Raw genomic sequence first — 25,678 nt, 5'->3', positions numbered from 1 at the left:
CCCACGTCCCATTATATTTGTACACCACCCTTTATCCGTAGATCTCAGGGCGGTGTATAGAAAAATTATTGCCTGCTTTAATTGCATTTTTTAATAGTATTTTTTAAAAGCACCAAAAGATACAGGTCTATAATATGAGCCTCCTAGGACCTTTTGGGTACGATGAGGAAAGAAGCTAGGAATGAATAAATTAAATGCATCAGAGTGTATAAAATATTTCCCAAACGATTATCTGTATTCTATTGCACAACCCAGAATAAATGCCAGGCCAGGTCTGATCTATATCATGTGCTGTTTTGGAGCCCAAGTAACAAGACCATATCTGATACAGATAGACCAATAAATACTGCAGATGTTTGCAGTTTTCGTTGAACATTTTCGTCTTCTTACAAAATACCCAAAGACATAGTTTAATGATGCCTTTAGAAATTCAATTTCACATCTCTAGCCTAGTTTTCCAAAGTCTCCGGGGAGCCTCTGCTGTCACTCTGCTCTGCTGTCACAAGCACTAGAAGCTTAATAAATTAAATACAAGATTCTCAGTATCCTAACAAGCAACCACAGAGTGCTTAAAAAACTGCAGCTGCTTATTTATCCCTGCAGACAACCTTCAGGAATAATGTTAACAAAAATAAGAGCCTACGGCTGCAATCCTGTGCCCACTTACTTGTGGACTAAGCTGACACGTGAGTAAGCATTTGGAATATTGCACTGTAAACTGAATCAACTTGTTTTTAATTAGCTGTGAAAGAGCAAACAATGATAAACACAGTATTTATATGCAAACCAGGTACTAATAATAGGCCATCTGAAGGGTCTGGAAACAAGATTCAGGAGCAATATTACTGAAGCTAAGCAGCTGTGAACCTGATCAGTAATCCGAACGGCAGGCAACAGTCTCCCTCGCAGGAGCGACATACGCAGACAATAAATAATTAAAAATCCAGGCGAAAAGTATAGTTTTGCTACTAATGTGGTATATTAAGGTATACGAACATATCAGATTTTCAGCCAAATTTAATATAGCCAGAGCAGGGGATTTTGAGACCTGAACGTTGGAATCAGCTGTGCTCCATGAGCTGTGAAAGTTCCTGTAATTTAATCCATGGATTTAAGAATATACGAACTGCTGGATAGCACAGTTGGTTTGAGCACAGTGCTGACAACGCCAAGGTTGCAGGTTGAATACCCGGAAGGGCCAGCTGCATATTCCTGCATTGCAGAGGGGTGGACTAGATTATTGTTTCCCAAACTTGGGTCTCCAGCTAATTCTGGACTATAATTCCCATAATCCCTGACCTCTGGTCTTGCTAGCTAGGGATGATGGGAGATGTAGTCCAAAAACAGCGTCCCTTCCAACTCTATGATTCTATGAGAAGAACATCCCTATTGCATCTAGACCAACATCCTGTTATCACAGTGGCTGACCTATGGCATGCCCACAAAAGCAGAACCAATGCACAAGACAACTCTCCACTTGCAATTCCCAGCACCTGATGCTCAGAGGGATATATCGCCTCCAACAGTGAAGGTCCAACACAGGCATTGTGTAGCCTTTCCTCAATAAACTATATAATCTTGGCTGGGGTACTGGACTAAAAGAGAGACAGAGACATGACATTTAACCTAACCTAAGGGATGTGGGTGGCGCTGTGGGTTAAACCACAGAGCCTAGGACTTGCCGATCAGAAGGTCGGCGGTTCGAATCCCCACGACGGGGTGAGCTCCCGTTGCTCGGTCCCTGCTCCTGCCAACCTAGCAGTTCGAAAGCATGAAGTGCAAGTAGATAAATAGGTACCACTCCGGCGGGAAGGTTAGCGGCGTTTCCGTGCGCTGCTCTGGTTCGCCAGAAGCGGCTTAGTCATGCTGGCCACATGACCCGGAAGCGGTACGCCGGCTCCCTTGGCCAATAAAGCAAGATGAGCGCCGCAACCCCAGAGTCGTCCGCGACTGGACCTAATGGTCAGGGGTCCCTTTACCTTTACCAAACCTAACCTAACACGGGGCTGGTCATCTTTTCTACAACAATTAACAGTTCTGCTTTCACACAGAATCCCAGAACACTGAAGAACATACCTGGCTGTTCTGCCAACTCTGTGAATGTAAGTATTTGCGTCCTCCGGACAGTCAAACTGAATGACCCAATTCACAGCAGGGAAATCTGCAACGAAGTGAGGAAGGGACAGGCCTTGAGTTCAGTAAACACTGAAAATCCATCCACAGAGAAAACGGCTGTATAATTTGCTACAAATTCAGTTCTGCTTTATTGTGCTATATTAGCGGAGACTGTTCAGAGCTGAATCAATCACCTTCATTTATTTGTCAAGATAGGAATAAAATTAATAGCATATTCATTTCCTAAGTAATGACAGTGTAATTTTATACCTGAACATGGACAGGCAGATAATTTGCATGTTTCAAATTCGAAAGCAGTGTTAAATCTTTCACAATTTAAAACGGTGGCTTTCAACACTTCAATAGCCAGGAACCACCTTTTACCCAAATGTGCCACCTGAGACTACTTTTTAATTGTTTATCTTGGGCTGGATTCAAATAATGAGTCCTACTCGTGAAAGTACTTCTGCTGGTGCAATGGGGTTTCCTCTCCTGTCCTCCCCTCACAAGTCTCCTCAGGGATGGGGTTGAAAAACTCCCAGAATAAGGTGAGGGGGTGGAAAGAGAAAATTTTTCCATCAAGCAAGCAAAAATGCTTGCACTGATGCAGCAGTCTCCTCAGTGCCATGTTGAATTCCTCCCCTTGCATCTCATTATTGCATTCACCTTTGAAACATGCCTGCCACCATCGTTATTTGCTTTTAAGCATCAGGCTAAAATAGGTAAAGGTAAAGGGACCCCTACCCCTGACCATTAGGTCCAGTCGTGGCCAACTCTGGGGTTACAGCGCTCATCTCGCTTTATTGGCTGAGGGAGCTGGCATACAGCTTCCGGGTCATGTGGCCAGCATGACAAAGCCGCTTCTGGTAAACCAGAGCAGCACACGGAAATGCCGTTTACCTTCCCGCCGGAGCAGTACCTATTTATCTACTTGCACTTTGACGTGCTTTCGAATGGCTAGGTTGGCAGGAGCTGGGACCGAGCAACAGGAGCTCACCCCATCATGGGGATTCGAACCGCCGACCTTCTGATCAGCAAGTCCTAGGCTCTGTGGTTTAACCCAAAGCACCACCCGCGTCCCATCAGGCTAAAATAGGCATCACCAAACTTTTCAGAAGACTGAGTGCATTTTGAATTTTGAGAGAGTGCTGGGGCACCAGTCACAAAATGGCTGCCACGGAGGGGGCGTGGCATAACACAAATGGCTGCCACGGGGAGCATGGCAGAACACAAACTTAAGAGACAACCATTCCTCAACAACCTTATGTTTACTATGGAAAGTCAGCTATGTTCTGCTGATTATGGAGATCACAGACACAAACAAAAACATAGATGCTGTTGCTGTCTAGTGAGAATGGGAAACAATCCTCAGTACCAGAAAAAAATATGCAAGGTTATCTCGCAACTCTCATTTCACAGACATTGTTTAGGAGGTACCAGCACATTTTGCTCTGTACATTTCTTTTTAGCAATCTATAGGCTCTTTTCTTTAGTTCACAGTTTGAGGCACCTGCCCTTGGAACAGGTAGTTCTGCAACTTTATATAAACGTGGAAGAACCTGAAAGTGCTTACCAAGCCCCCGAGCCGCAAGATCCGTAGCAAAGAGAACGGCCGATTTCTTGCGCACAAAATCAGTGTAGACTTCCATTCTCTTCATCTGCTGCTGCTTGCCATGAAGAGCCAGTATAGGGAGCCCGGGTCGAAGACGGCAGAAGACTCTAAACAAATACTGGACCTAGAAACCAGTAACAATTCAGACTGTAAGTTCTTTGGGGCAGGGACTTGTTTTATGCTTATGCTGCTCTATAACGTGGCATGTACAACAATGGGGCGATAGGGCCAAACTGTACATGATGCAGGAGAACCCTGACTCTTCCAGCGTTTAATTTAATTTATTAGCCACAGCAAAGGGCTCTGCATCTGAAAAACGTTAGCCAGGCACTGGGGCTGGGTGGGGAGGGAAGGGTGTTCAAGCCCATCCCCGCTGACATGTTATTCCTTCCAATCTTATCATCAAAGCTGTGATAGCCCTACGCTGGGGGGGGGGGGGGGGATTTAGAAATAGCAATCGCTATTACTATAAAGTTGCAGCTTAAATAGTTCATTTGTCCTTTCTTCAGTTATTCAGTTTGATTAACTAAAATGTTCCAATTGACCAAAAAAGGCACCCCGATCTATCAGGGAGCAGTTTGAACAGAAATCATTTTCATTTTCAAACTCAGCTGCTAAGGTTCCTGAAGAATTATCCTGCCCTGTTTGTGAACTTCCCATGGCCATCTGGCTGTCCACTGTGAGAACAGAATTCAGGTCTAGAAGGGCCTTTGGTATGATGCAGCAGAATTCTTCTCATGTTTTTAACAAATTCCCCAGGCTTTTTAATCACAATCCAGTGTCACGAACAGATTTACAGTTACGGACATCAGAGGTGCTGTGATATTTTTTTTTTACTTTCTTTAAGTTCAACAATATCAGAGGAGGATCCTACCTCTTTGTAATTACAAAAACAGCAGTATCTTTTTCCAAAACGCTTTCAACCCAGGGGCATTTGGTGTGTGTGTGTTCAACACTTAATTGAAACACACACACACACACTTAATTGATTGATTGAACAGCAGGTAGGCTGAGTCACAATACCTCCAGAGCAAAGGTCTGTATTTATTGTGAGGAAAGGTTGAGACAAGGAAAGCACCACACGGAAAATGCTGTGGTGAAAAAACCTATCAGTAGAAAGCAGTGGTCACCATTTTATACTTGGCTATGCCCACACAGCACTATTTTCTAACCGGTGGACCTCAGTACATTGGTACCTCAGTTTAAGAACAGCCCTGTTTACAAACTATTCAGTTTACAAACTCCGCAAAACCAGAAGTAGTGTCGGAGTTTGCGAACTTTACCTCGGTCTAAGAACAGAATCCGAACAGTGGCAGGGCACTGGCAGTGGGAGACCTCATTAGGGAAAGCACGCCTCGGTTTAAGAACGGTTTCGGTTTAAGAACAGACTTCCAAAATGGATTAAGGTTGTAAACTGAGGTACCACCGTAATTCTCAACTGTCTCAAGTGGGCTATGACAGTAGAAAGTTTGAGAATCCCTGCTGTACCATCCCACCTTCTGCTTGTAAATGAACTAGGTCTAAATTTAGATAGGTAGATATAGAGACACACAGAGAGAAACACTGGCTTGAGGACACTTCAGTGTACAGTGATACCTCAGGTTAAGAACTTAATTCGTTCTGGAGGTCCGTTCTTAACCTGAAACTGTTCTTAACCTGAGGTACCACTTTAGCTAATAGGGCCTCCCGCTGCTGCCATGCAATTTCTGTTCTCATCCTGAAGCAAAGTTCTTAACCCAAGGTACTATTTCTGGGTTAGCGGAGTCTGTAACCTGAAGCGTATGTAACCCGAAGTACCACTGTAATCTCTAGTAGAACTGCATGTTCAGCTTGAGGACTCAAACAGGAAGACATTTCGCTGGACTTCTGCACAAACCTTTACCCGCTATAGCAAACTTTTAATATCTCCTGTTTTAAAGTATTTATTAACATATTCCCACTTGCTGGGCACAGAAGAATATCTCACAGGTACTTTAATTTATGATGCAAGACCCTTGCCTGAAGTCCTGGCAGGAACGGTATTAACTTGATATTTAAAAAGAAAAGAAAAGGTGAAAGCATTTTTTATAAATGGTTAAGAGATAGAATTATAGATATTCAATACCTCTTTACAGCTTGCAAAAAATACAATACTTTTCTTATTCAGATGACTTCTCAAAAAGGAGTACAACATATTGATTTTCTGGTGCAGTTCACAAACAACGTAGTTCTGTTCCAAAGTTGCTGGAGTACTAAAAAATAATAATAATCACATATTTATCATCATTATTATTGGGCACAATTTATCATCCTGCCTTTCTACCAAATGGTGCACAAGGTGGCCAACACAAGTAGAATATGAAATATGTATGCTTATGTATAAATGTGTGTGTGTATATAAACACACATACACAACCCTATCTATCTCAATCACAACCCATGAATTAACTAAGAACAAAATATAGATAAACAAGGCATAAGTCATTAAAACCAAAGAACTTAAAACCAAAGAACGTATGTGTAGGTCAGCGTACAAATGAAATAAATAGTACTAAATCATATAGATCTATTCATGTGCTGCCTGAGAGTTATAGTCCAAAACACGTTGTGGGCACCAGGATGGAGAAGGCTTGTCTGCTCCACCCGGCAGTTGCCTCTTCAGGGTCTGGAACAGAAGTCTTTTCTAGAGATGCTTTTCTAACTGGAAAGGTCAGGGGTTTCCTTCGCACAAATCATACCCTCTCCCACTGATCTCTGGCAGAAAGCATCAATACAACTCACGGCGAACCTATGCAAAGATGCATTCCAATCAGACTGTGCACTGCTGAGATATAAGTGCCTTAAATTAATGCTCCCCCGCCACGCTCAAAACTTACGCAAAATACTTCATTATAGCCTGCCATGGTTGAACCTGAAACCTTTTTTAAAAAAAAAATCCCCGGTGTTTTATTGAAGATGGCTGTTGCTCTGCCGAAATTGCAGTGATCTGTAATAATTTGATCCAGCCCATTGCTCCGTAAATTACGCAGCTGACATCGCTGCCTTGTACTAATCTTGCTCGGAATCCCCACCCCCTCATTCTGGTAAACTGTGAAATACTGTTTCTCAAAGCAGTAATTCCCGTTTAAAAATATCCGTGCTTTGTTTTAATGTCCCAAATCAAGCCGCTTGGATTTTTCCGAAGAGCACAGAAGTGTCATCACAAAGGCATTACCGTTTGCTCACCAGAAAAAATAAAATAAAAATCCCTGCAAGAGTGCACATTAAATCAGACTAAGGTTCGACTAGATGACACTCAAGATGATACTTCCAGCTCTACAATTCTGTGAAATCTATGAAAAGCACCTCTTGCTTGTCTGGATGGAGTTTAGAGAGGGGTCTCTGAATGTGTGTAGAAACTAGCCTAGTGTACTGAAGGAAGGCACAAGACTGGGGTTGATCATCATGTGAGCTGCGCACAGGTGGGCTGAAGCAAGCTGCTGACCAGTCCTGTGGAGCCTCCTTTTATTGAGACAAATATGCAAGCCAGGCAGATACATTTTGGGCTGTGACCTTTACATATCTTCCGTCCCGAGATCGAGGGGTAGTACAAAGTTATTTTGGCACCTGTTTCCACCGCGTCATTTTCCCCTTGCACAGTGTATGACGAAGGAGGCCTCAGGGTTCAGTTTTATCCCCCCATGCAGTTTAACCCGAGTGGGGTCACCCAGACTTTTGGAGTACAATGTCAGCAATATGCTGATGACACACGGCTCTATTTCTCCTTTACATCCCGCAGGTGTGGCAGTGGAAGCGCTGGACCATTGTCTTGCCTGGATAACAGGCTGGATGAGAGCCAACAAACGGAAGGATAAGACTGAAGCACTCTTTGTGGGCGGTCATGGACTAGAATGGATGGGAGGTGACCTGCTCTTGATGAGGTTACACTCCCACAGGAAGGAGAAAGTATATAGCTTGGGGGTATATAGAATGCCAATCTAGGCCCAACTGCACTGGCCTTCAGTTAGTCTCCAGGTCCATTTCTAAGTGCTACTTTTGACCTGTAAAGCCTTAAGTGGCTCAGGACCACATGCCTCAAGGACCGCCTCTCCCCTTATGAGCTGGCCTGGATGCTTCAATCTTCATGTGCCTCCACGATGAGAGGTCCAGAGGGTGGCAACACAAGAACACAAGGCCTTTTCCGCAGTGGCTCCCCGCTTGTGGAATGCTCTCCCCCCAGGGGCTCACCTGGTGCCTTTGTTACCTATCTTTAGGCGTCAAGCAAAAGCACTCCTCTTCTCCCAGGCCTTTGCCTAACTGAGCTATCAGTGGCCTTTTAAATTGGGGAAAGGAACATTGTTTTTGTTTGTTACTATGCTGTATATTTTCATGTTTTTATACTGTTGCTGCTGTTTACTCTACTTGTACAGTGGTACCTCGGGTTAAGAACTTAATTCGTTCTGGAGGTCTGTTCTTAACCTGAAACTGTTCTTAACCTGAAGTACCACTTTAGCTAATGGGGCCTCCTGCTGCTGCTATGCCACCACCACACGATTTCTGTTCTCATCCTGAAGCAAAGTTCTTAACCCAAGGTACTATTTCTGGGTTAGCGGAGTCTGTACCCTGAAGCGTCTGTAACCTGAGGTACCACTGTAACAACAACAATAAATTTGTTGTTCTGCCCATTTTGCCTCTGATCCAAACCACCGCTGTCATGTAGCCCTCAAAAGTCTACACAGGAGGGAATGCAGCCCTCTTACCCCCCCCCCAAAAAAAATTGGTTCCCCACCCCTGATTTATTGAAAGTCACGGAACACGGACTGTAGTCCTAAGCATGCATAAACTTAGAAGTCTGCATTATTGTTTTCAGCTGCCGGGCTGGTCTTTAATTCAATTACAAAGTGAATCCTACATCTTTAAATTTTCTGGTCACCTGTTGAAGCCTTGGTGATGGAGAGAGATGAGTATCAAATCGAGAATTACTTAGGCTGGCTTTTGACAGTCACACAGTTAAGCCAGTTTCATCTATTTTAAATTGGCTATTTTATATACTTACTTCAGCTTACAGCTCCCTGCCGCAGGGCCAAAAAGTTATATATCACAGTGATTTGTAGCACACATAGTACTTAAAATGACAGAACAGGAGTTGAAGCAAAGAATTCTACAACCACACTTCAAGTGACCCAATTAATTTCTCTCTCTCTCTCTGTCGTGTGTGTGTGCGTGTGTGTGCGCGCGCCAACTTCAGTTTTCTAGCCTGTGTTATCCCAAGGCCTCAGGTTGAATAACATGACTCTCCATCCCACCCCTTCCACAAACAGGGACATAATGGAGTAAAACAGAGCTACCCTTTACTTCCTTCAAAGTCTAGATAGAGAAAAATTCTCCTACCTGAACTTTGCCTTCTCATGTACCCAGATATATTCTGGATCTTTCAAGCTCAGCCGGGCCAGGTCCTTCACTGATTTGGTTTGTGTGGCTGAGAAAAGCAGAGTCTGGCGCGTCTCGGGAAGGTTTTCTATGATTGCGTTCATCGTATCAGCAAAACCCATGTCCAGAATTCTGTCAGCTTCATCAAGTACTGGAATGAGAAAGGCCAGCTGGAGGGAATTGGATTTTTTTTCTCCCCCTAAGCTTCTAACCTTCAGACAGAGCCTGAGACTAATTTCCACACTGATAGCAGGGGCTTATCCACATGAAAGGCCTCGCTCCAAAATACACACAAGAAGGGATTTGTTGGGGTCAGCCTTCAAAAACAGGGCCTTGGGAGGTCACCTAATTGAACCCGCTACAATGCAGGATGCAAACTACAACATCCCTGACAGACGACCGTCCAGCCTCTGTTCAAATATCACTTACAAAAGCTCCCGAGACACGCTCTTCCACTGCTGTACACTTCTGACACCCCAGTCAAGCCTACTTCCACATGTAAGAATTCTTTCATATATCATAGCTTTCCTGTGTGAGTGTCTGGAGGCAGTGGGAGGATGGATGGCGGCTAACAGATTGAGGTTGAATCCTAACAGGACAGAAGGACTGTTTTGGGGGGACAGGGGGTGGGCAGGTGCAGATGACTCCCTGGTCCTGAATGGGGGAACTGTGCCCCTGAAGAACCAGGTGCGCAGCCTGGGACTCATTCTGGACTCACAGCTGTCCATGGAGGCGCAGGTCAATTCTGTGTCCAGCTTCATCTGGTATGCAGGCTGAGACCCTACCTGCCCACGGACTATCTCGCCAGAGTGGTGCACACTCTGGTTATCTCCCGCTTGGACTATTGCAATGCACTCTATGTGGGGCTACCTTTGAAGGTGACCTGGAAACTACAACTAATTCAGAATGCGGCAGCTAGACTGGTGACTGGGTGTGGCCGCCAAGACCACACTGGGTGTGGCCGCCAAGACCATACCAATCCTGAAAGACCTACATTGTTTCCCTGTAATTTTCCGAAGACAATTTAAAGTGTTGGTGCTGACCTTTAAAGCCCTAAACGGCCTCGGCCCAGTATACCTGAAGGAGCGTCTCCACCCCCTTCATTCAGCCCGGACACTGAGGTCCAGCTCCGAGAGCCTTCTGGCAGTTCCCTCATTGCAAGAAGTGAGTTTAAAGGGAACCAGGCAGAGGGCCTTCTCGGTAGTGGCGCCCACCCTGTGGAACACCCTCCCATCAGATGTCAAGGAAAGAAACAATTATCTGACTTTTAGAAGACATCTGAAGGTTACCCTGTTTAGGGAAGTATTTAATGTTTGATGTTTTACCGTGTTTTTAATATTCTGTTGGGAGCCGCCCAGAGTGGCTGGGGAAACCCAGCCAGATGGAAAGGGTATAAATAATAAATTAATTATTATAATTATAATATTCCAAGAGCTCTAAGTATGTGTGTGCCTGCCTAGACCAAGAACTTAAGGTTACCTGTTCCCAGGGTGGGGAATCTTACAGCAGCCTGACCTATTGTTATGCTGCTTTTATTGAAGTTGTTCATTTTGTGTGTGTTCTAAAATGACAGACCAACTCTGACACGCTGGCAAAGAAGAGGACTACAAAAGCAATAAATAAAATGGGACTAGCTTATCCAAGTGCACCGAACCACATCTGTGCACGGAGCACTGATTTGGTCTTCTGGCCTGCTCACCTCTCCACTGCCCACCAACCAAACACTTTTTCAGTGTTTAATGTATTTATTTGCAATGCATTTAGTATAAGTCCTGTCTGCGGATCAACAAAAATGGAACCAAATAATGGAGCACGAACAGGTTCTTCCCATTCACTTCCAATTCATGGAAAGGCTTTGTATGTTACAAAGATCAAGCACGGAAGTTACAACCCCAGTTCATCCTCTGCGTGCTTTAATGGAGTTTCAGCTCTGGGCAGTGGCTTCCAGTGCAAGCATTTTGGGCCATTTACAGATTTCAGATTAAGCCTATTCAGTAAAAGCAAAAAAAGATAGAAAATAAATTGAAGCATTTCACTTACTCAACATCTGCAGATTGCAGGCATGGAAATATGATGTTTCGTCCATGTGCTGTAAAAGCCGTCCCGGAGTACATATCAGTATGTTTATATTGTGGATTCTTTCCGATTCTTGTTTCAGGTCCTGAAATATCAGACAGGTTTGAGGGCATGATTTCAGAATATATGGTTATGACACAGGGAGCTCCTCTCCAAGCCCATTCAGGTGCAGCAGATCACACTGAGAGCCAGTGTAGTGTAGTGGTTAGAAGCGATAGACTCGTAATCTGGGGAACCGGGTTCGCATCTCCGCTCCTCCACATGCAGCTGCTGGGTGACCTTGGGCTAGTCATACTTCTTTGAAGTCTCTCAGCCCCACTCACCTCACAGAGTGTTTGTTTTGAGGGAGGAAGGGAAAGGAGAATGTTAGCCGCTTTGAGACTCCTTCGGGAGTGATAAAGCGGGATATCAAATCCAAATTCTTCTCTTCTTCATCACAGTAAGATCTGGCCATCCACACACACACACACCCCTGAGCGATTTCAAACTGTGTGTCTTGTGGCACACAGAAAAACTCTATCTACATGACAAGCCACAACTCAGAGCCACCTTTAGAGATGTAGCAGCCTCTAACTAACAATGCAAGGAAGAAAATTTCTCAGTGCTTTATTTTTCCATGTCACAAGTCCGTAAGTAACTGGGAATGAACGCCAATTGCAAATATATTATTAGGCAAGAGTGGCAGCTTCAAAATGCTTCGATTTGTTTAAGTACAAGTAAATGAACATGCTTAGGTCGTTCTCTAAGGCATCCAAGTTTTCCGACACAGACTGAACTTTTCAAATTCAGAGTTTTCCAGTAAAACCAAATCACTGCCTCTACTTGGGACATTTTCAGTGACTCCATCAAAGCTTGCTTACATGCATCAAGACTCTGTGGGACATCCATCATCCAGAGGGACACCAAAATCAGAATCAAAGAATTCTCAGGCAAGCATGTGACAACTTACTTCACTGGGACAGCTTTCAATGGGCAATACGTGCCATTATGATGGAAAATCAATACAGAGCTTTCTTGAAAGGCTGTACATTTCAGACAGCGCATGGCCCATGCTTTTTAAATGGGGGTATGTATGTGCCAATGTTTCCTTGGAACCCATTTCCTTGGAAATATGTCGCACCAGGTTCTAATAAAATTACTTCCCAGTCACTTAGTACAACATCCCAGTATAATTTTCAAACCATAAGCAATCCTTATGGGTTAGATAGAGGGAGCGGTGGGGGGAGATCCTGCATTTATTTATTTTTTAAAAGGAAGGAACAAACCTTTCCACCAATGATAAGCCCAGCCGAGAACTCGTGATTCTTCCCCACCTTACGCAGAACCTCAAACGTTTGGTAGGCCAACTCTCGGGTCGGCGATATGATCAGAACTCCCAGTCCATCCATGGGAGTCCACTGCTGACGGTATAAGATTTCCAGAGCCTGGACAGAGACAAAAATACCAGTTAGAAGCCCTATAAATTTCACTTGGCGAATATATATATATATATTTTAAGGGGAAAAGAAAAATCAGGACTGCAATGCCCATAGTCACTGGCCAAGCTCACTAGGGCTGATGGGATTTGGCACTCCACAACCAAAAGGGCATCATATTGGCTGCCCCTGGGCCTACAGTAGAATATGAAATTATGAGATCCGTTACTTACAGGTACAATGAAAGCCAACGTTTTGCCAGATCCAGTCTTCGCAGCTCCCAATACGTCTTTACCTTGCAAGGCCAAACCTATGGTCTGCCTCTGGATTTCAGTCACCATGCGATACTGAGCTTCCTGCAGTCCTGGCGTGAGGAAGACCATATATATATCAACCTGCTTGGACTCAACCATTCGTCAGGGGGGAGAGAGAGAAACTCTCATGTTAAAAGCATGTGAGAGTCCAGTGGTGGTGGTATGTGACCTAGTGCCACCGCCACTGACAGCATTCAGCCGCTGTGAGAAGTAGGCCTACACATGTACTAAGACTGCTCTTCTGAGCAAGGAGGAGACTCTGGTTGACCTAAAGCCTACGCCCCTCCCCATCTCTGAAATGGAGAAGCCCAATGTACACAGCTAAAGAACCATTCTCACAATTGCTGATGGGGTTCAGGGGCTAGTCCACAAGCCCCTGGTGGTTCTCAAAGGGTGAGGCGCACCACACTGATGTGAAAGGAGAGGATGGCAAGTGTGGCAGGAAGATTCAAGGACAATCAAAGAAACGTTAAAACATTTCAGCGGAGTATTGTATCCAAATCGAAATATTTCTTAATTTTCAGAATACGGGTAGATGCAGTAGGAGAGCAAGAGTGTCAAGTGATCCTGAGGCCAATCCTAGTTGTGATTTTTGTTTGTTTGTTTTCCAGTGTATTTATTATAATTTGGTGTGGTGCAAGATAATGAAGTTGCCCAGAGAAAGAAGCTTGAGGACCACTGCCCTAGCTTGTTATTTTAACACAAGGGTAGCCGACATGGTTGCCTCCAGATGTTGTGGACTACAACTCCCATCACTCCTGGCTGCGGATCATGAGTGTTACAATCCACAACATCTGAAAGGTACTTCAATCTCTATCCAACATGTGAGAAGGTTCATCTGAACTTCCCATCCTCCAATTACCTGAGATGAGTAGAGAATAATCTCTTAACAACTAAGGCAAGGGATGTTTTATAAACTGAAAAAAGACCAGAGAGGTGGGTGGCTGCAGTTTTGGAGTTTCAGCATGTTAAAAATAACTGAAGGGCATGCACACTGGTAAATATTTATGTGAACTGCTTTGCAAGCCTGTGTATGAAATATGGCTAGAGTCAAAGGCAAAGAACATTCACTAGATCTTGCACATCGTTCACCATGTGTAATCAATGTGCAAGGGCCCAATTCACCTCATATGTGCACCTTAGAAGTGTGCATTTGTCACACATGGCAAACGCCACATGGGATTCTTGCAAGGCCCTACACTGGGGGGTGGGAAACGGGATCTGTCCAGTTGTCCAACTGGATCTCTCCACATGCAGTTGATCCACGACACTTTGAGGCAGCGATGTCACTCAAAGTTATTAACGAGTTAAGAATATTAGAGCAGAATATATAATTATATGAAGTTGACATGTACCCTAGGACACCAAATAAGGGTATCACACGTTAGGAAAACTGTTGGAAAAGCAATACATAGTTGGAAAGCAACAGTTAAGCTATTACTGGGCAGGTGGTGATTAGTTGGATAATGTATAGTATGATTTAATTGATACATAGTGAACTATAAAAGGTATTTTAGCCCTGTGTTCTGGGCTCAGACTTTGGAAATAATTCCTCTAAGATATTCTGCTAGCTAGCACTAAATAAACACCTTTCCTTTTTCATTGCTGCGAGGAGTCTTCCTTCAGCCCGAAGATTTTTGCAACAACATCTTTTCCTGCCACATACCTGATGCTACTTATGATGGCAGATGGCAGTGGCTTGGGGAAAACGGGCTTTAGGACCCTTCTGTGGGTTGGAGGTTTCTGCCCTATTCAGAAGAGACTTGCACACAGGAAATTTCACTCTGGACTAAGGCAGCATTTGTTATTTTGCTGTTAATATGCTTTCTTCAATCATGCAGGCTTGTACATAACTGCTGCCAGGTTACTTATAGGCAAGTAAAAAAATAACCATGCAACTAAGCAACTAAGAAGGGAACGTTTATAAAATATTTTTGGGAGCAGAAAATGCCTGGCATAAGGTTGTAGGCTAATAACTGCCATAGAGATTCTTGCTAAAGTATTGTGCTTACCTTTCAGTGTTTTCTTAGATAATGGAAAATCCGAAAATCTTACAACCTCATTTGCATTTATCTGAAAATAAGCAAAGAAAAGTGAAATCTGAAAGGATCTCGTTTAGATTATTAAACAAGAGGATCTGTCAACTCAGTCCCCTCCCAAATTTCTTAATTACACAGAATTAGTTGCCATGAGAGAGATTCTCACATCAGAGTTGGGAAAAAAGAGTTGTTGGTTTGTCACAGTTTATTTGGGAACAAGCAGCCTGCTAGTGGCACACTGCACAATCACCGCTCCCCTGAAACAAGGGGAAGGCACAAACCAAGACGTCGCAATTAAGCGTGGCTTTCCATGTCAGTCAAACCCAACACCTGGTTTGTTGCTCCTTAATAAACTAGAGATCACTAGCAATCTTAGACTGCAGTGGTTTTCGACTTCCTGATTCTTAGGCCAGGCCAAAATTGCAGTTCCCTACTTAATGGCTATGGGACGCGGGTGGCGCTGTGGGTTAAACCACAGAGCCTAGGGCTCGCCAATCAGAAGGTTGGCGGTTCAAATCCCTGCGATGGGGTGAGCTCCTGTTGCTCGGTCCCTGCTCCTGCAGTTCGAAAGCACGTCAAAATGCAAGTAGATAAATAGGTACCACTCTGGCGGGAAGGTAAACGGCATTTCCGTGCACTGCTCTGGTTCGCCAGAAGCGGCTTAGTCATGCTGGCCACATGACCCGGAAGCTGTACGCCGGCTCCCTCGGTCAATAAAGTGAGATGAGCACTGCAACCTCAGAGTCGTCCACGACTGGACCTAACAGTCAGGGGTCCCTTTACCTTTTACTTAATGGCTGTGTAGCAACACTTGGAAATGTAAGGCCAACATCTCGGGGGGGGGGGGGGAATATAGCAATCATAAGAAATACTGTATAGCTCTTGCCATGTTCCCAGAGGCCACCTGTTCCTGGTTTGTACATACAACCCAGACATCTCAATTCAATCAAAGCCATCATCTAAATATACCTACAGTAACTGCATCCAACTCTAATATTCACAGCTTCCCTGAAAGTAATGAGATGAGAGGGTGCACGTCTTATGTGTGATTTTTTAATACGAAGAGGAAGCGATGCCATCGCCACATTTTTCAACCTGCTACTTCCCTCCCCCAAAATGAGGCGTCTAATTTGCATTAGGAGTCTATCTGCAGAGATTTTTAAAAAGCTGATTACAGACCTGCCTCGCTTAGAACTCTTGACGCGCACATCTATATCTTCATTACAAATTTGCCTAATCATTTCTACTCTTGGGATATATATACATATAAAGCGGCTGCCGTTTTTGCACTCTACAGGTTTCTCTCAGCACTGCTCATGATGCCACAGTTTCAAAACTGTATTATTGCCATGCAGAGCAATCATCAAAATGGAAATTAGTCACATAGCTTTCATTTCAGTGGGAGCTTTTTTAAAAAAGTCTGTCTGAAAAAAGAGGCGCTGGATTAAGGGAAGGGACGTTTCAGAACCATTGGCTGAGAACATACTGGCTTCAATAACTCTGTACATGAAGAGCGGTGGAAACTAGATCTTAAAACTTAAAATTTACAGCTTGTTATTTAATAAGAGAGAATTTTATGAAAATGCAAGACAGGTGGTATTTGACCCCTGTAAAGCTGGCAAAAATCAATACAACCCATAATAATAAGTGTTGGGGATGCAAAAATCAAGCAGGAACCTTCTACCATATGTGGTGGGCATGCCAAGAGATGAAGAAATTCTGGGACATGACCTATGAGGAATTGAAAAAAATTATTAAGAACCACATTTTACAAAAAACCCGAAGCATTTCTTCTGGGAATTTTGACAAACAATTTCCCTAAAGATAAAATAAGACTATTTTTCTATGCTACGTCAGCAGCAAGAGTATTGGTGGCTAAATATTGGAAGGAGGAACACAAACCCACCAAAGAGGAATGGTTGTGTAAGCTGAGCGAGTACTTGGAACTCGCACAGCTGACAGATATAATAAGAGACGAGTCAAATAATACAGGTAAGAAAGAATGGGAGTACCTAAATAAATATCTGAAGAGTCAAGGTTCAGCAGTGAAAATCTGGTTGTGTCTAGAATAACCCCGCAAAGGTAAAAAGCTCCCTGATACCAAGATGAGGGATGTACTGAAATACAGCTAAGTTAGTTTTAATTAGGAATATTGAACTGCCGTGAGACTGACGGAAGTCCAAAGAACAAAAGAATATGAAAAATGAAATACCTAAGAAGTGTCAGCTTCTTAGGAAAACAGACAATATGTCAAAGGTAACTGTTTAAAGTGTATGTATTTGGTTTGCAAAGTCTTAGTTTAATAATGAATGAGTTAACGCTGTTCCATCTATGATTTTTTTCTTATCTTCATTAAGATTTAATTGTATTAGTTTATGTAATTTATTTAGATTTCTTTTTCTTCTTTTGTTCTTTGTAACCTTTTTAAAACCTTTTTCCTCTTTTCACATTTAAAAGTTTTGATTTGTATGTATTTGCAATATAACTCAATAATTAAAAAAAAACTAAATGTACTGAAATGACAGTAGCATTAATTCATGGTAAACATAGGGTGCTTTGAGTACATCAGCAGCCTCCCATGAAAAAAAGACTGGGAAAAGATTTGTGGCCTGTACAGCAACAAGCTAAGAACTTTATTAAAAACCCAGATTTTTCATTTTAAGATTGAGCTAAATTAAATATTGTTGGTTGTGGCATTTTGAGAGTTTTGTTACTGAACAATTTCGTTCGCTGCTGCTCCTGCAGCAGCTATATGCTGCATTTTTATTTGTTTTATGGTGCAGAATTGCATTTTAATGCTTTCAACGTTACTGGAAGCTGCCCAGAGAACTCTTGTTATTGGGCAAAACAGTAATACAGTAAATAAGTACCGTATTTTCCGGTGTATAAGACGACCCCCCAACTTTTCCAGTTAAAATATAGAGTTTGGGATATACTCGCCGTATAAGACTACAGTGGTGCCTCGCAAGACGAAAAGAATCCGTTCCGCGATTCTCTTCGTCTAGCGGTTTTTTCGTCTTGCGAAGCAACCCTATTAGCGGCTTAGCGGATTAGCGCTATAAGCGGTTTAGCGGCTATTAAAGGCTTAGCGGCTTAGCTGCTAAAAGGCTATTAGCGGTTTAGAAAAAGGGGAGGGGAAGCGGGGGGGAAATTGCAAGACTCGCAAGACATTTTCGTCTTGCGAAGCAAGCCCATAGGGAAATTCGTCTTGCGAAGCAATTCAAAAATGGAAAACCCTTTCGTCTAGCGGGTTTTCCGTCTTGCGAGGCATTCGTCTTGCGGGGCACCACTGTACCCCTCTTCCAACGCACACCAAATAAAAATTTAAAAAACCAGTCTCCAGTCCAGCTCAGAAATCCGCTCCACTTCCCAGTGGCTGAGGGCTTCTGGGGCTAATTTTCAAGTGTATTTCTGCTTCATCTAGAGAGCTTGGTGCCCTCTGATTTAATTTGCTGTCGCTTTATCCTTTGGTGGGGAGTTGCCGCAGGAGCTGCTGCTGTAGCCGGCGTATAAGGTGACCCCCGACTTTTGAGAAGATTTTCCTGAGTTAAAAAGTAGTCTTATACGCCAGAAAATACAGTAAATAAAATCGCTGTAAAAGGGAGCCAAGCAAACAGGCTTTCTATCATGCACACAGGACAGGAAAAGGGAGAACCAGGTGCACATGACCCAGCAGCAAAATCTCCTTCCTAGAGGAAAAGTCCAACTCCATCCACTTCACAAGCTACAGGTAGGAGAGATCTGTAGTTGAAAGAGAGGAAAGTGTAGAAGGACCCATGGATCATATTAGTAGTAGTAGTAGTAGTAATAGTAGTAGTAGTAGCTGAGGCTGCCGAACAGACTCTTAGGCTAGGATGTTGCATAGAGGGTTTTGTTGGTGGGGGTTGTTGCTGTTAAAAGTTATGAATTGTTTGTATCTATAGTACGATTTATGTTGTTCAATTTGGTGGTATAGTTTATTGCTGTGTTATTATTGTTTATGACTACTTTCGTTATGTTTTGAATTATGTTTTTTCCCATGTAGTAAGTTGCCTCAAGCATGCCTTTAACTACGGAAAGGTGACATACAAATAAAATGATCTATTGATTGAAACATAGGTTTTTTGGGGGGAGGGGGGATTCCACCCCACATCACACCAGCAAATGAGGCAAACAAGAGGGGGGGGATATATTAGATACAACCCTGTGCTTTAGATTTCGCTCACGTGTTATAGAAGACTGGCCACTACTGTTAAACACTAACACCTTTCACAAAGAAATTGCACAACTGTATTTGTTCAAAGTATTTGCATGTGTACATAGACCTTCTTGGTTCACAACACGAAGGCATGCAAGCCCAAGGAACACCAAGTGCTCTGTCACATTTTTATATTGTTGCACCCAACTCCAATCTCCCAGCGACGCAAGAGTCCAGAGGTTCCAGGCACCTAATAATATTTTATTTATTTATACCCTGCCCATCTGACTGGGTTCCCCCAGCATTGCCAAGCAGTGTTAGAAACTGAGATATGAAAGCTAGGAGCTAACCAGCACCTTAAGCCTAGGTTAGGGCGCAACAACGGAATGTCTAGGCCCACTTTTTAATAACAGGATTACAAAGCTGAAAAATGAATTATAAAATATGTTTTTTCACATGGTCTAGTCTTTCTCCTGTCCACCCCCTTAACATTCTTAAGAGGGTCTATTCTCCTGTCTTCAGAGAGTAGCTGGGAGTGGGGAGGCAGAAAAAGCTTCTCCTTTCCTTCCACTTTGCAGTTTTAATCCGAAATCTTAAGCGCAGTACTGCACCCAAAGCTCAGAAACTGCTCGTGCTAATGAAATTCCCTGCTGCAAAACACACCTAGAATAAGGGGAGTTTCAAACACTGGTACCAATTAGTACCCCCAAAAACTAATATATGTGATCCAATCTGTATTTCTACTTCCTTAATAGGAACTACACTTCATCCTTCCGCACCCTCATCCGAAACAAGGCCAGGGAACCCCAAGGAACACCTTTTCCAACCCTCTACACTTCATGTCATCAGACATCCTGTTTTGAGTCCACCTTCCAATGGAGGCAAGCCAGGTTGGTACTAGCACTAGATGCCCTCCCCAGGGAAGTCTGCCTGGCCCCCAACATCAGCATATGCCTTCCAGTAACTGCTAAAATGTGGCTTTTTACATTTCTATTGCTGTTGGTGGAGGAGCATTTATTAGCTAATGGTCCCCCCCCCCCCCGTCTTCTAGAACACTTAAAACATTTCAGTGTGTTATAAAAGGTAAAGGGACTCCTGACCATTGGGTCCAGTCGTGGCTGACTCTGAGGTTGCGGCGTTCATCTCGCTTTATTGGCCGAGGGAGCCGGCGTACAGCTTCCGGGTCATGTTGCCAGCATGACTAAGCCGCTTCTGGCAAACCAGAGCAGCGCACGGAAACGCTGTTTACCTTCCTGCCAGAGCGGTACCTATTTATCTACTTGCACTTTGACGTGCTTTTGAACTGCTAGGTTAGCAGGAGCAGGGACCGAGCCATGAGACCTCACCCCGTCACGGGGATTTGAACCGCCGACCTTCTGATCGGCAAGTCCTAGGCTCTGTGGTTGAACACACAGTGCCACCCGCTTTGTCTTCTGGAACACTTAAAACATTTCAGTGTGTTATATTAGTATCAAAATAATTTTATTTGCAGAATATGGATAGATGTCTTTTTTCCAAATCAAGTTGTTGTTTTTCGTCCCCCAATGCATTTTTTATCAATGAAAAAAATAATCAGCGAGCAATTTTTTTTTTTAAAGTGTGGCCGGGGGGGGGGGGACAGTTTGAGAACCACTCCAAAACACATTTGGAGCAAGCCCCCTCCTTCCCCCAAAGGATCCTGGGTGCTGTAGTTCCTGAACACCGCGAGGGGTGAACTACAGCGGCCAGAATCCTTTGAAGGAGGGAGTGCGCTTTCAAAGCACCCTGCGCGCCCAGCTGCCTTCTCTCGCGGCTCAGCCCATTCGTCCATCTAGCTCCGTACTGCTTGCACTGACTGGCAGCACCTCTCCAGGGGTCTCTCCCAGCTCTACTGGAGATGGAACCGGGGGGTTTTCTGCCCTTACCTGCGAGTAACTCTGCTGCAGCCTGGCGATGCCTTCCTTCTCCACCTCCCAAGCGGGGCGCTTCTGCTTTTGGCGCTGCTGGCGCAGCCGGTCCTTGCGCTTGGCGTAGTTCTTCTTCCAGCGCTCGAAGTTGCGCACCGGGTCCGCGCTGGGCCCACCGAAGGTCCCCCGGCTTTTCTCCATCCCGCCTCGGAAGCAGCCGGCGTGGGGAAAAGACGGCAAACACGCTTCCCGGCAGCCTAACGCGCGCGGCGGCCGGAGGAGGAGCCGGGCGCACGGAGAGCGCGTCAGCCTCACCATCTCCGCCCCACGGGAAGGGAAAGCCCAACCCCTCCGCGGGCGGGAGAGGAGCCTGCCCTACGGGAAGATCCTCCCCGCAGATCCCCAGATCTGCGAGGGAATCTGCCCCGCGTGGCCTTAATGCATCCTTTGATTCGTCCATTGATTTCAATGCGTCTATCGATTCGTTCCAAATGGTTATCCTTGCGCTGGATAACTTATATTAAAATGTACGGTATATTTCTATGCAGCACTTCCGTATTGGCCTAATGCTGCGCGTTTTTTAAATGCCGCTTGCTAAAAGCCATGAGAACAGAGAGCGGGGGTGGCTGGGGCAGAAAGAGAAAAGAACGATATTATTGGGCAGGCAGCAAAGCGAGGCTTCATCTGAACCTAAATTTTGCTCCCCCCCCCCCGAATTATCCTGTGGAGTTATAAGGGACCGCGAAAGTCATTTAGTTCAGGGTTTCCCAAACTGTTTTGGGGGACTACAAATCCCGTGGTCCCTGATCACTAGTCCCGGTCGCTAGGGATAATGGGAGTTGTAGTCCAACGGGAGACCCAAGTTTAAGAAACCCTGAACCCCTGCAATCTTTTGCCCAACGTGGGTCTCGAACCCACACCCCTGAAATTAAGAAATTGTGCCCTACTGGCTTGGGCTATCGAATCCAAACCTGCTTTCGCAAAATTTATACACTGCTGCTTTATTGGGGGAGGGGGGGAGAGAGCGAGAGAGAGCAACCTCAAAGTGGTTTAAGCTCATCCCTATGGAGATGTGTAGCGTTAATAAAGAGGAGACTATCTGCTACGCGTTTTGAAATAAAGCCAGCAACATACAGCTAGCCCCCCGCAGATTGCCTGGACGATTGTCGCCGTTCAATCAGGTTTACCTTTGAGCTGAAGTTACATTTGTGCGGTTAAAAACCACTAGAGGTCGTAACTCTTGCATATGTGTATAATACTCATGAATGTGAAACAGGCATAATAGCTGACAGAAGTGACTTGAGCTTTGGGTTTCCCAAACCTGAGTTGAGGTTTGCAGTATATAGGATGACAAAAGCGTATCTCTGTACATGTGCAGAGTGCCTTTCCTGCACCACTCATCCCAATTCAACCTTGCACGCTTAGAAAGGTTGCCCGTTAAGCTTCCCCCATGTACACAGAGAAGGAAAACATCAGCTGATCTTGCTCATTATTTTATGGGAAAGCCTATGATAGCATGCATAAGGTATCGAGAACTGCTGAGATCCTAGCACCTGAAATACGGAAGAAAACTATTTATAAACTTTTCCCCCATCATGGGCTCTGAAGGCGCCATATATAATAATAAAGATAAATTTTGTTCCAGAGAAACCAATTGGAGCTATTGGGGACCATAGGGGATCACATTTGTATGGTTTTGATAGGGGCTTTCAGCTACATTAGTAAAGAAAAGGCGCTTTGTATGTGCTCTAACACTGTATTTAACTAAACTTACTTCCAGATGGGAATCCAAGGCTCTGTATACACATTTTATTCTAGAACCAACAGAAACCGAGTACTTGGATGTGCTTTTTATGTAGTACTCACACCATCTAGAGCTATTGCATATTTCTGGTTCTGAAAAGTGCTTCTTAAGCAACTGGTTTTATTTCCAGAAGAAAAAGCTCATTGCAGATTGAGTCAGCATTACACTGCTGTCATGGGCATAGGTGGGGGGGGGGGGCAGAGGAGCTGCCTCCACTAAATCAAGTAAATAAATAAAAATACTTAACTAAAATCAGAAATTGTAGAAAGATTTTGACAGATTTTTCTGAGATCAAAAGAAAGTAATTTAAAATAACTGTTTTTGAGACATTCCATTCCGAATCTTCCAAACAGAGGATGATGACAGGTGGGTGTCCTGCCCCCCCCCCCAAATAAATATTGGTTCCGCCCATGCCTGCAGTGAGTCCATTTGAAAACAGATGTAGGTGTGGGTGGGTGTGCAGCAAGACCACTTCTTCCTTTACCTGGGGCACCTACAGGGAGGAATAGGTAGGGATAACCTAATCAAAGGGAGGCATATCTATTGCATATCAAGTAACCTGGCTCCCAGTGCATTTCCAAGCACAATTCAAAGTGTTGGTGCTGACCTTTAAAGCCTCAGTCCAATATACCTGAAGGAGCGTCTCCACCCCCATGGTTCTGCCAGGACACTGAGGTCCAGTGCCGAGGGCCTTCTGGCAGTTCCCTCGCTTTGAGAAGCCAAGTTACAGGGAACCAGGCAGAGGGCCTTCTCGGTAGTGGCTCCCACCCTGTGGAACGCACTCCCATCAGATGTCAAGGAAATAAACATCTATCTGTGTTTTGGAAGACATTAAACAGCAGCGCTGTTTAATGAAGTTTTTAATGTTTGATGTTTTATTGTGTTCTTAATATTCTGTTGGGAGCCACCCAGAGTGGCTGGGGAAACCCAGCCAGATGGGCAGGGTATAAATAATAAATAATAAATTATTATTATTATTATTATTATTATTATTATTATTATTATTATTATTAACCATACCCACTCATGGATGCCAGGATCTAGAATCAACCTAGATTGACATTGAGAACAAGCATGAATGCTTTTGCGTGGAGAAAAATACATGTTTGTGCTACAAACAAACTAGTGCGTATACAGCTTTGATCATATTTGAGTGGGACATCGGGTTGAGAGGCTTTAAGATGTATAGATTGCAAAACACTACACATACATATGCATCATGATTAATAGCCAACAGAGGCGCCATGTTGCATCTAACATTGGGGGGGTCACATGTGTGTGACATTACACACACATGATTTCACACATGCGGCACTAGCACATGTGACCCCTCAAAGGGTCACAACAGAAAGCTGGACCAACTGTTCTGCTTTCTACTAAGCAAGATTTTCCCAGCCTTCATACCCAAATGTTTCAAATACATTAATTTTCCTTTTCACACAAAAAATCCAAAAAGGGGTTCTCTTAAGTGCTGGATCCTGAAGCGTATGTAACCTGAAGCGTATGTAACCTGAGGTACCACTGTAATTCGTTCCGGAGGTCCGTTCTTAACCTGAAACTGTTTTTAACCTGAAGCACCACTTTAGCTAATGGGGCCGCTGCGCCGCTGGAGCACGATTTCTGTTCTCACCCTGAAGCAAAGTTCTTAACCCGAGGTAATATTTCTGGGTTGGCGGAGTCTGTAACCTGAAGCATATGTAACCTGAAGCGTATGTAACCCAAGGTACCACTGTAATGTTACTAATCAAAGACAGCAATGGTTTTTCTCTAATCAAGCATACCGACAACCACATTTATTTATTTATTTGTTTGTTTGTTTGTTTGTTTTTATTAAAGTTCTATACTGCCCTTCATACGAAGACCACAGGGCAGTTTACAATATAAAAACGCAAAACACATAACATAGTAACAAACAATAACCCGCCACAGAAACAGCTTAAAAGAACATAGATTGTTTAATTAACCAAATGCCTGTGAGAAAAGATTTTTGCCCGGCACCTAAAGATATGTAACCAAGGCACCAAGCAAGCCTCCCTGGGGAGAGCATTCCACAACTGGGGATCCACCCACCGCAGAAAAGGCTCATTCTTGTGTTGCCACACACCAGCCCTCTCATGGAGGGAGCACACAAAGGGCCTCCTATGATGATCACTGGGTCCAGGTCAGTTCATATGGAGAAAGGCAGTCAAAATAAGTCTTTCTGCCTTTGTCCACTGTGATCATATACAGTGGTACCTCGGGTTACATACGCTTCAGGTTACATACGCTTCAGGTTACAGACTCCGCTAACCCAGAAATAGTGCTTCAGGTTGAGAACTTTGCTTCAGGAGGAGAACAGAAATCGTGCTCTGGCGGCGCGACAGCAGCAGCGGGAGGCCCCATAAGCTAAAGTGGTGCTTCAGGTTAAGAACAGTTTCAGGTTATTGTCTTCCAAAAACTTGAATTTATTTAAAGACAATTATGAAAAATGTTGGTTGGAAATTAAAAGGGACTTAGAGATTTGGTCAAGATTGAAACTTTCCTTGTTGGGAAGAATTGCAGCTATAAAAATGAATGTATTGCCGAAAATGTTATTTTTATTCCAAACCCTACAGATCGTGGACAGAGTGGAATGCTTCGGAAAATGGCAGAAGGATATATCTAAGTTTGTCTGGCAGGGCAAAAAGCCCCGAATAAAGTTTAAAATACTAACTGACTCAAAAGAAAGAGGGGGGGTTGCCCTGCCGGACTTGAGGTTATATTACGAATCTGCAGCCTTCTGCTGGTTGAAAGATTGGTTTTTGTTAGAAAACACGGATGTCCTAGATCTGGAAGGCTTTGACAATGCTTTTGGTTGGCATGCATACTTATGG

The 25,678-nt window shown here is 44.0% G+C and overlaps 1 protein-coding gene across 1 annotated transcript in view; it reads right to left on the bottom strand.

Annotated features, from left to right (window-relative positions):
- DDX10 (DEAD-box helicase 10) overlaps window positions 1–21,355 on the bottom strand; it is a 171,635-nt gene extending 150,280 nt beyond the window's left edge. Inside the window, exons 1-9 of the mRNA XM_028726235.2 lie at window positions 21,041–21,355; window positions 14,933–14,993; window positions 12,840–12,970; window positions 12,457–12,615; window positions 11,156–11,276; window positions 9,077–9,266; window positions 5,832–5,958; window positions 3,689–3,851; window positions 2,077–2,161 (exon numbers count right to left, since the gene is read on the bottom strand). Of these exons, the coding sequence (XP_028582068.2) occupies window positions 2,077–2,161; window positions 3,689–3,851; window positions 5,832–5,958; window positions 9,077–9,266; window positions 11,156–11,276; window positions 12,457–12,615; window positions 12,840–12,970; window positions 14,933–14,993; window positions 21,041–21,340 (1,337 nt within the window). The 5' untranslated portion in view covers window positions 21,341–21,355. The remainder of the gene's footprint in view (window positions 1–2,076; window positions 2,162–3,688; window positions 3,852–5,831; window positions 5,959–9,076; window positions 9,267–11,155; window positions 11,277–12,456; window positions 12,616–12,839; window positions 12,971–14,932; window positions 14,994–21,040) is intronic.
- Between the last annotated feature and the right edge of the window lie 4,323 nt (window positions 21,356–25,678).

Source organism: Podarcis muralis, chromosome 4 (genome assembly GCF_964188315.1).
Source record: "Podarcis muralis chromosome 4, rPodMur119.hap1.1, whole genome shotgun sequence".
In the NCBI taxonomy this organism is placed as follows: domain Eukaryota; kingdom Metazoa; phylum Chordata; class Lepidosauria; order Squamata; family Lacertidae; genus Podarcis; species Podarcis muralis.
Note: the sequence above shows the minus strand (reverse complement) of the source record. Positions and strands in the feature narration are given on the sequence as shown.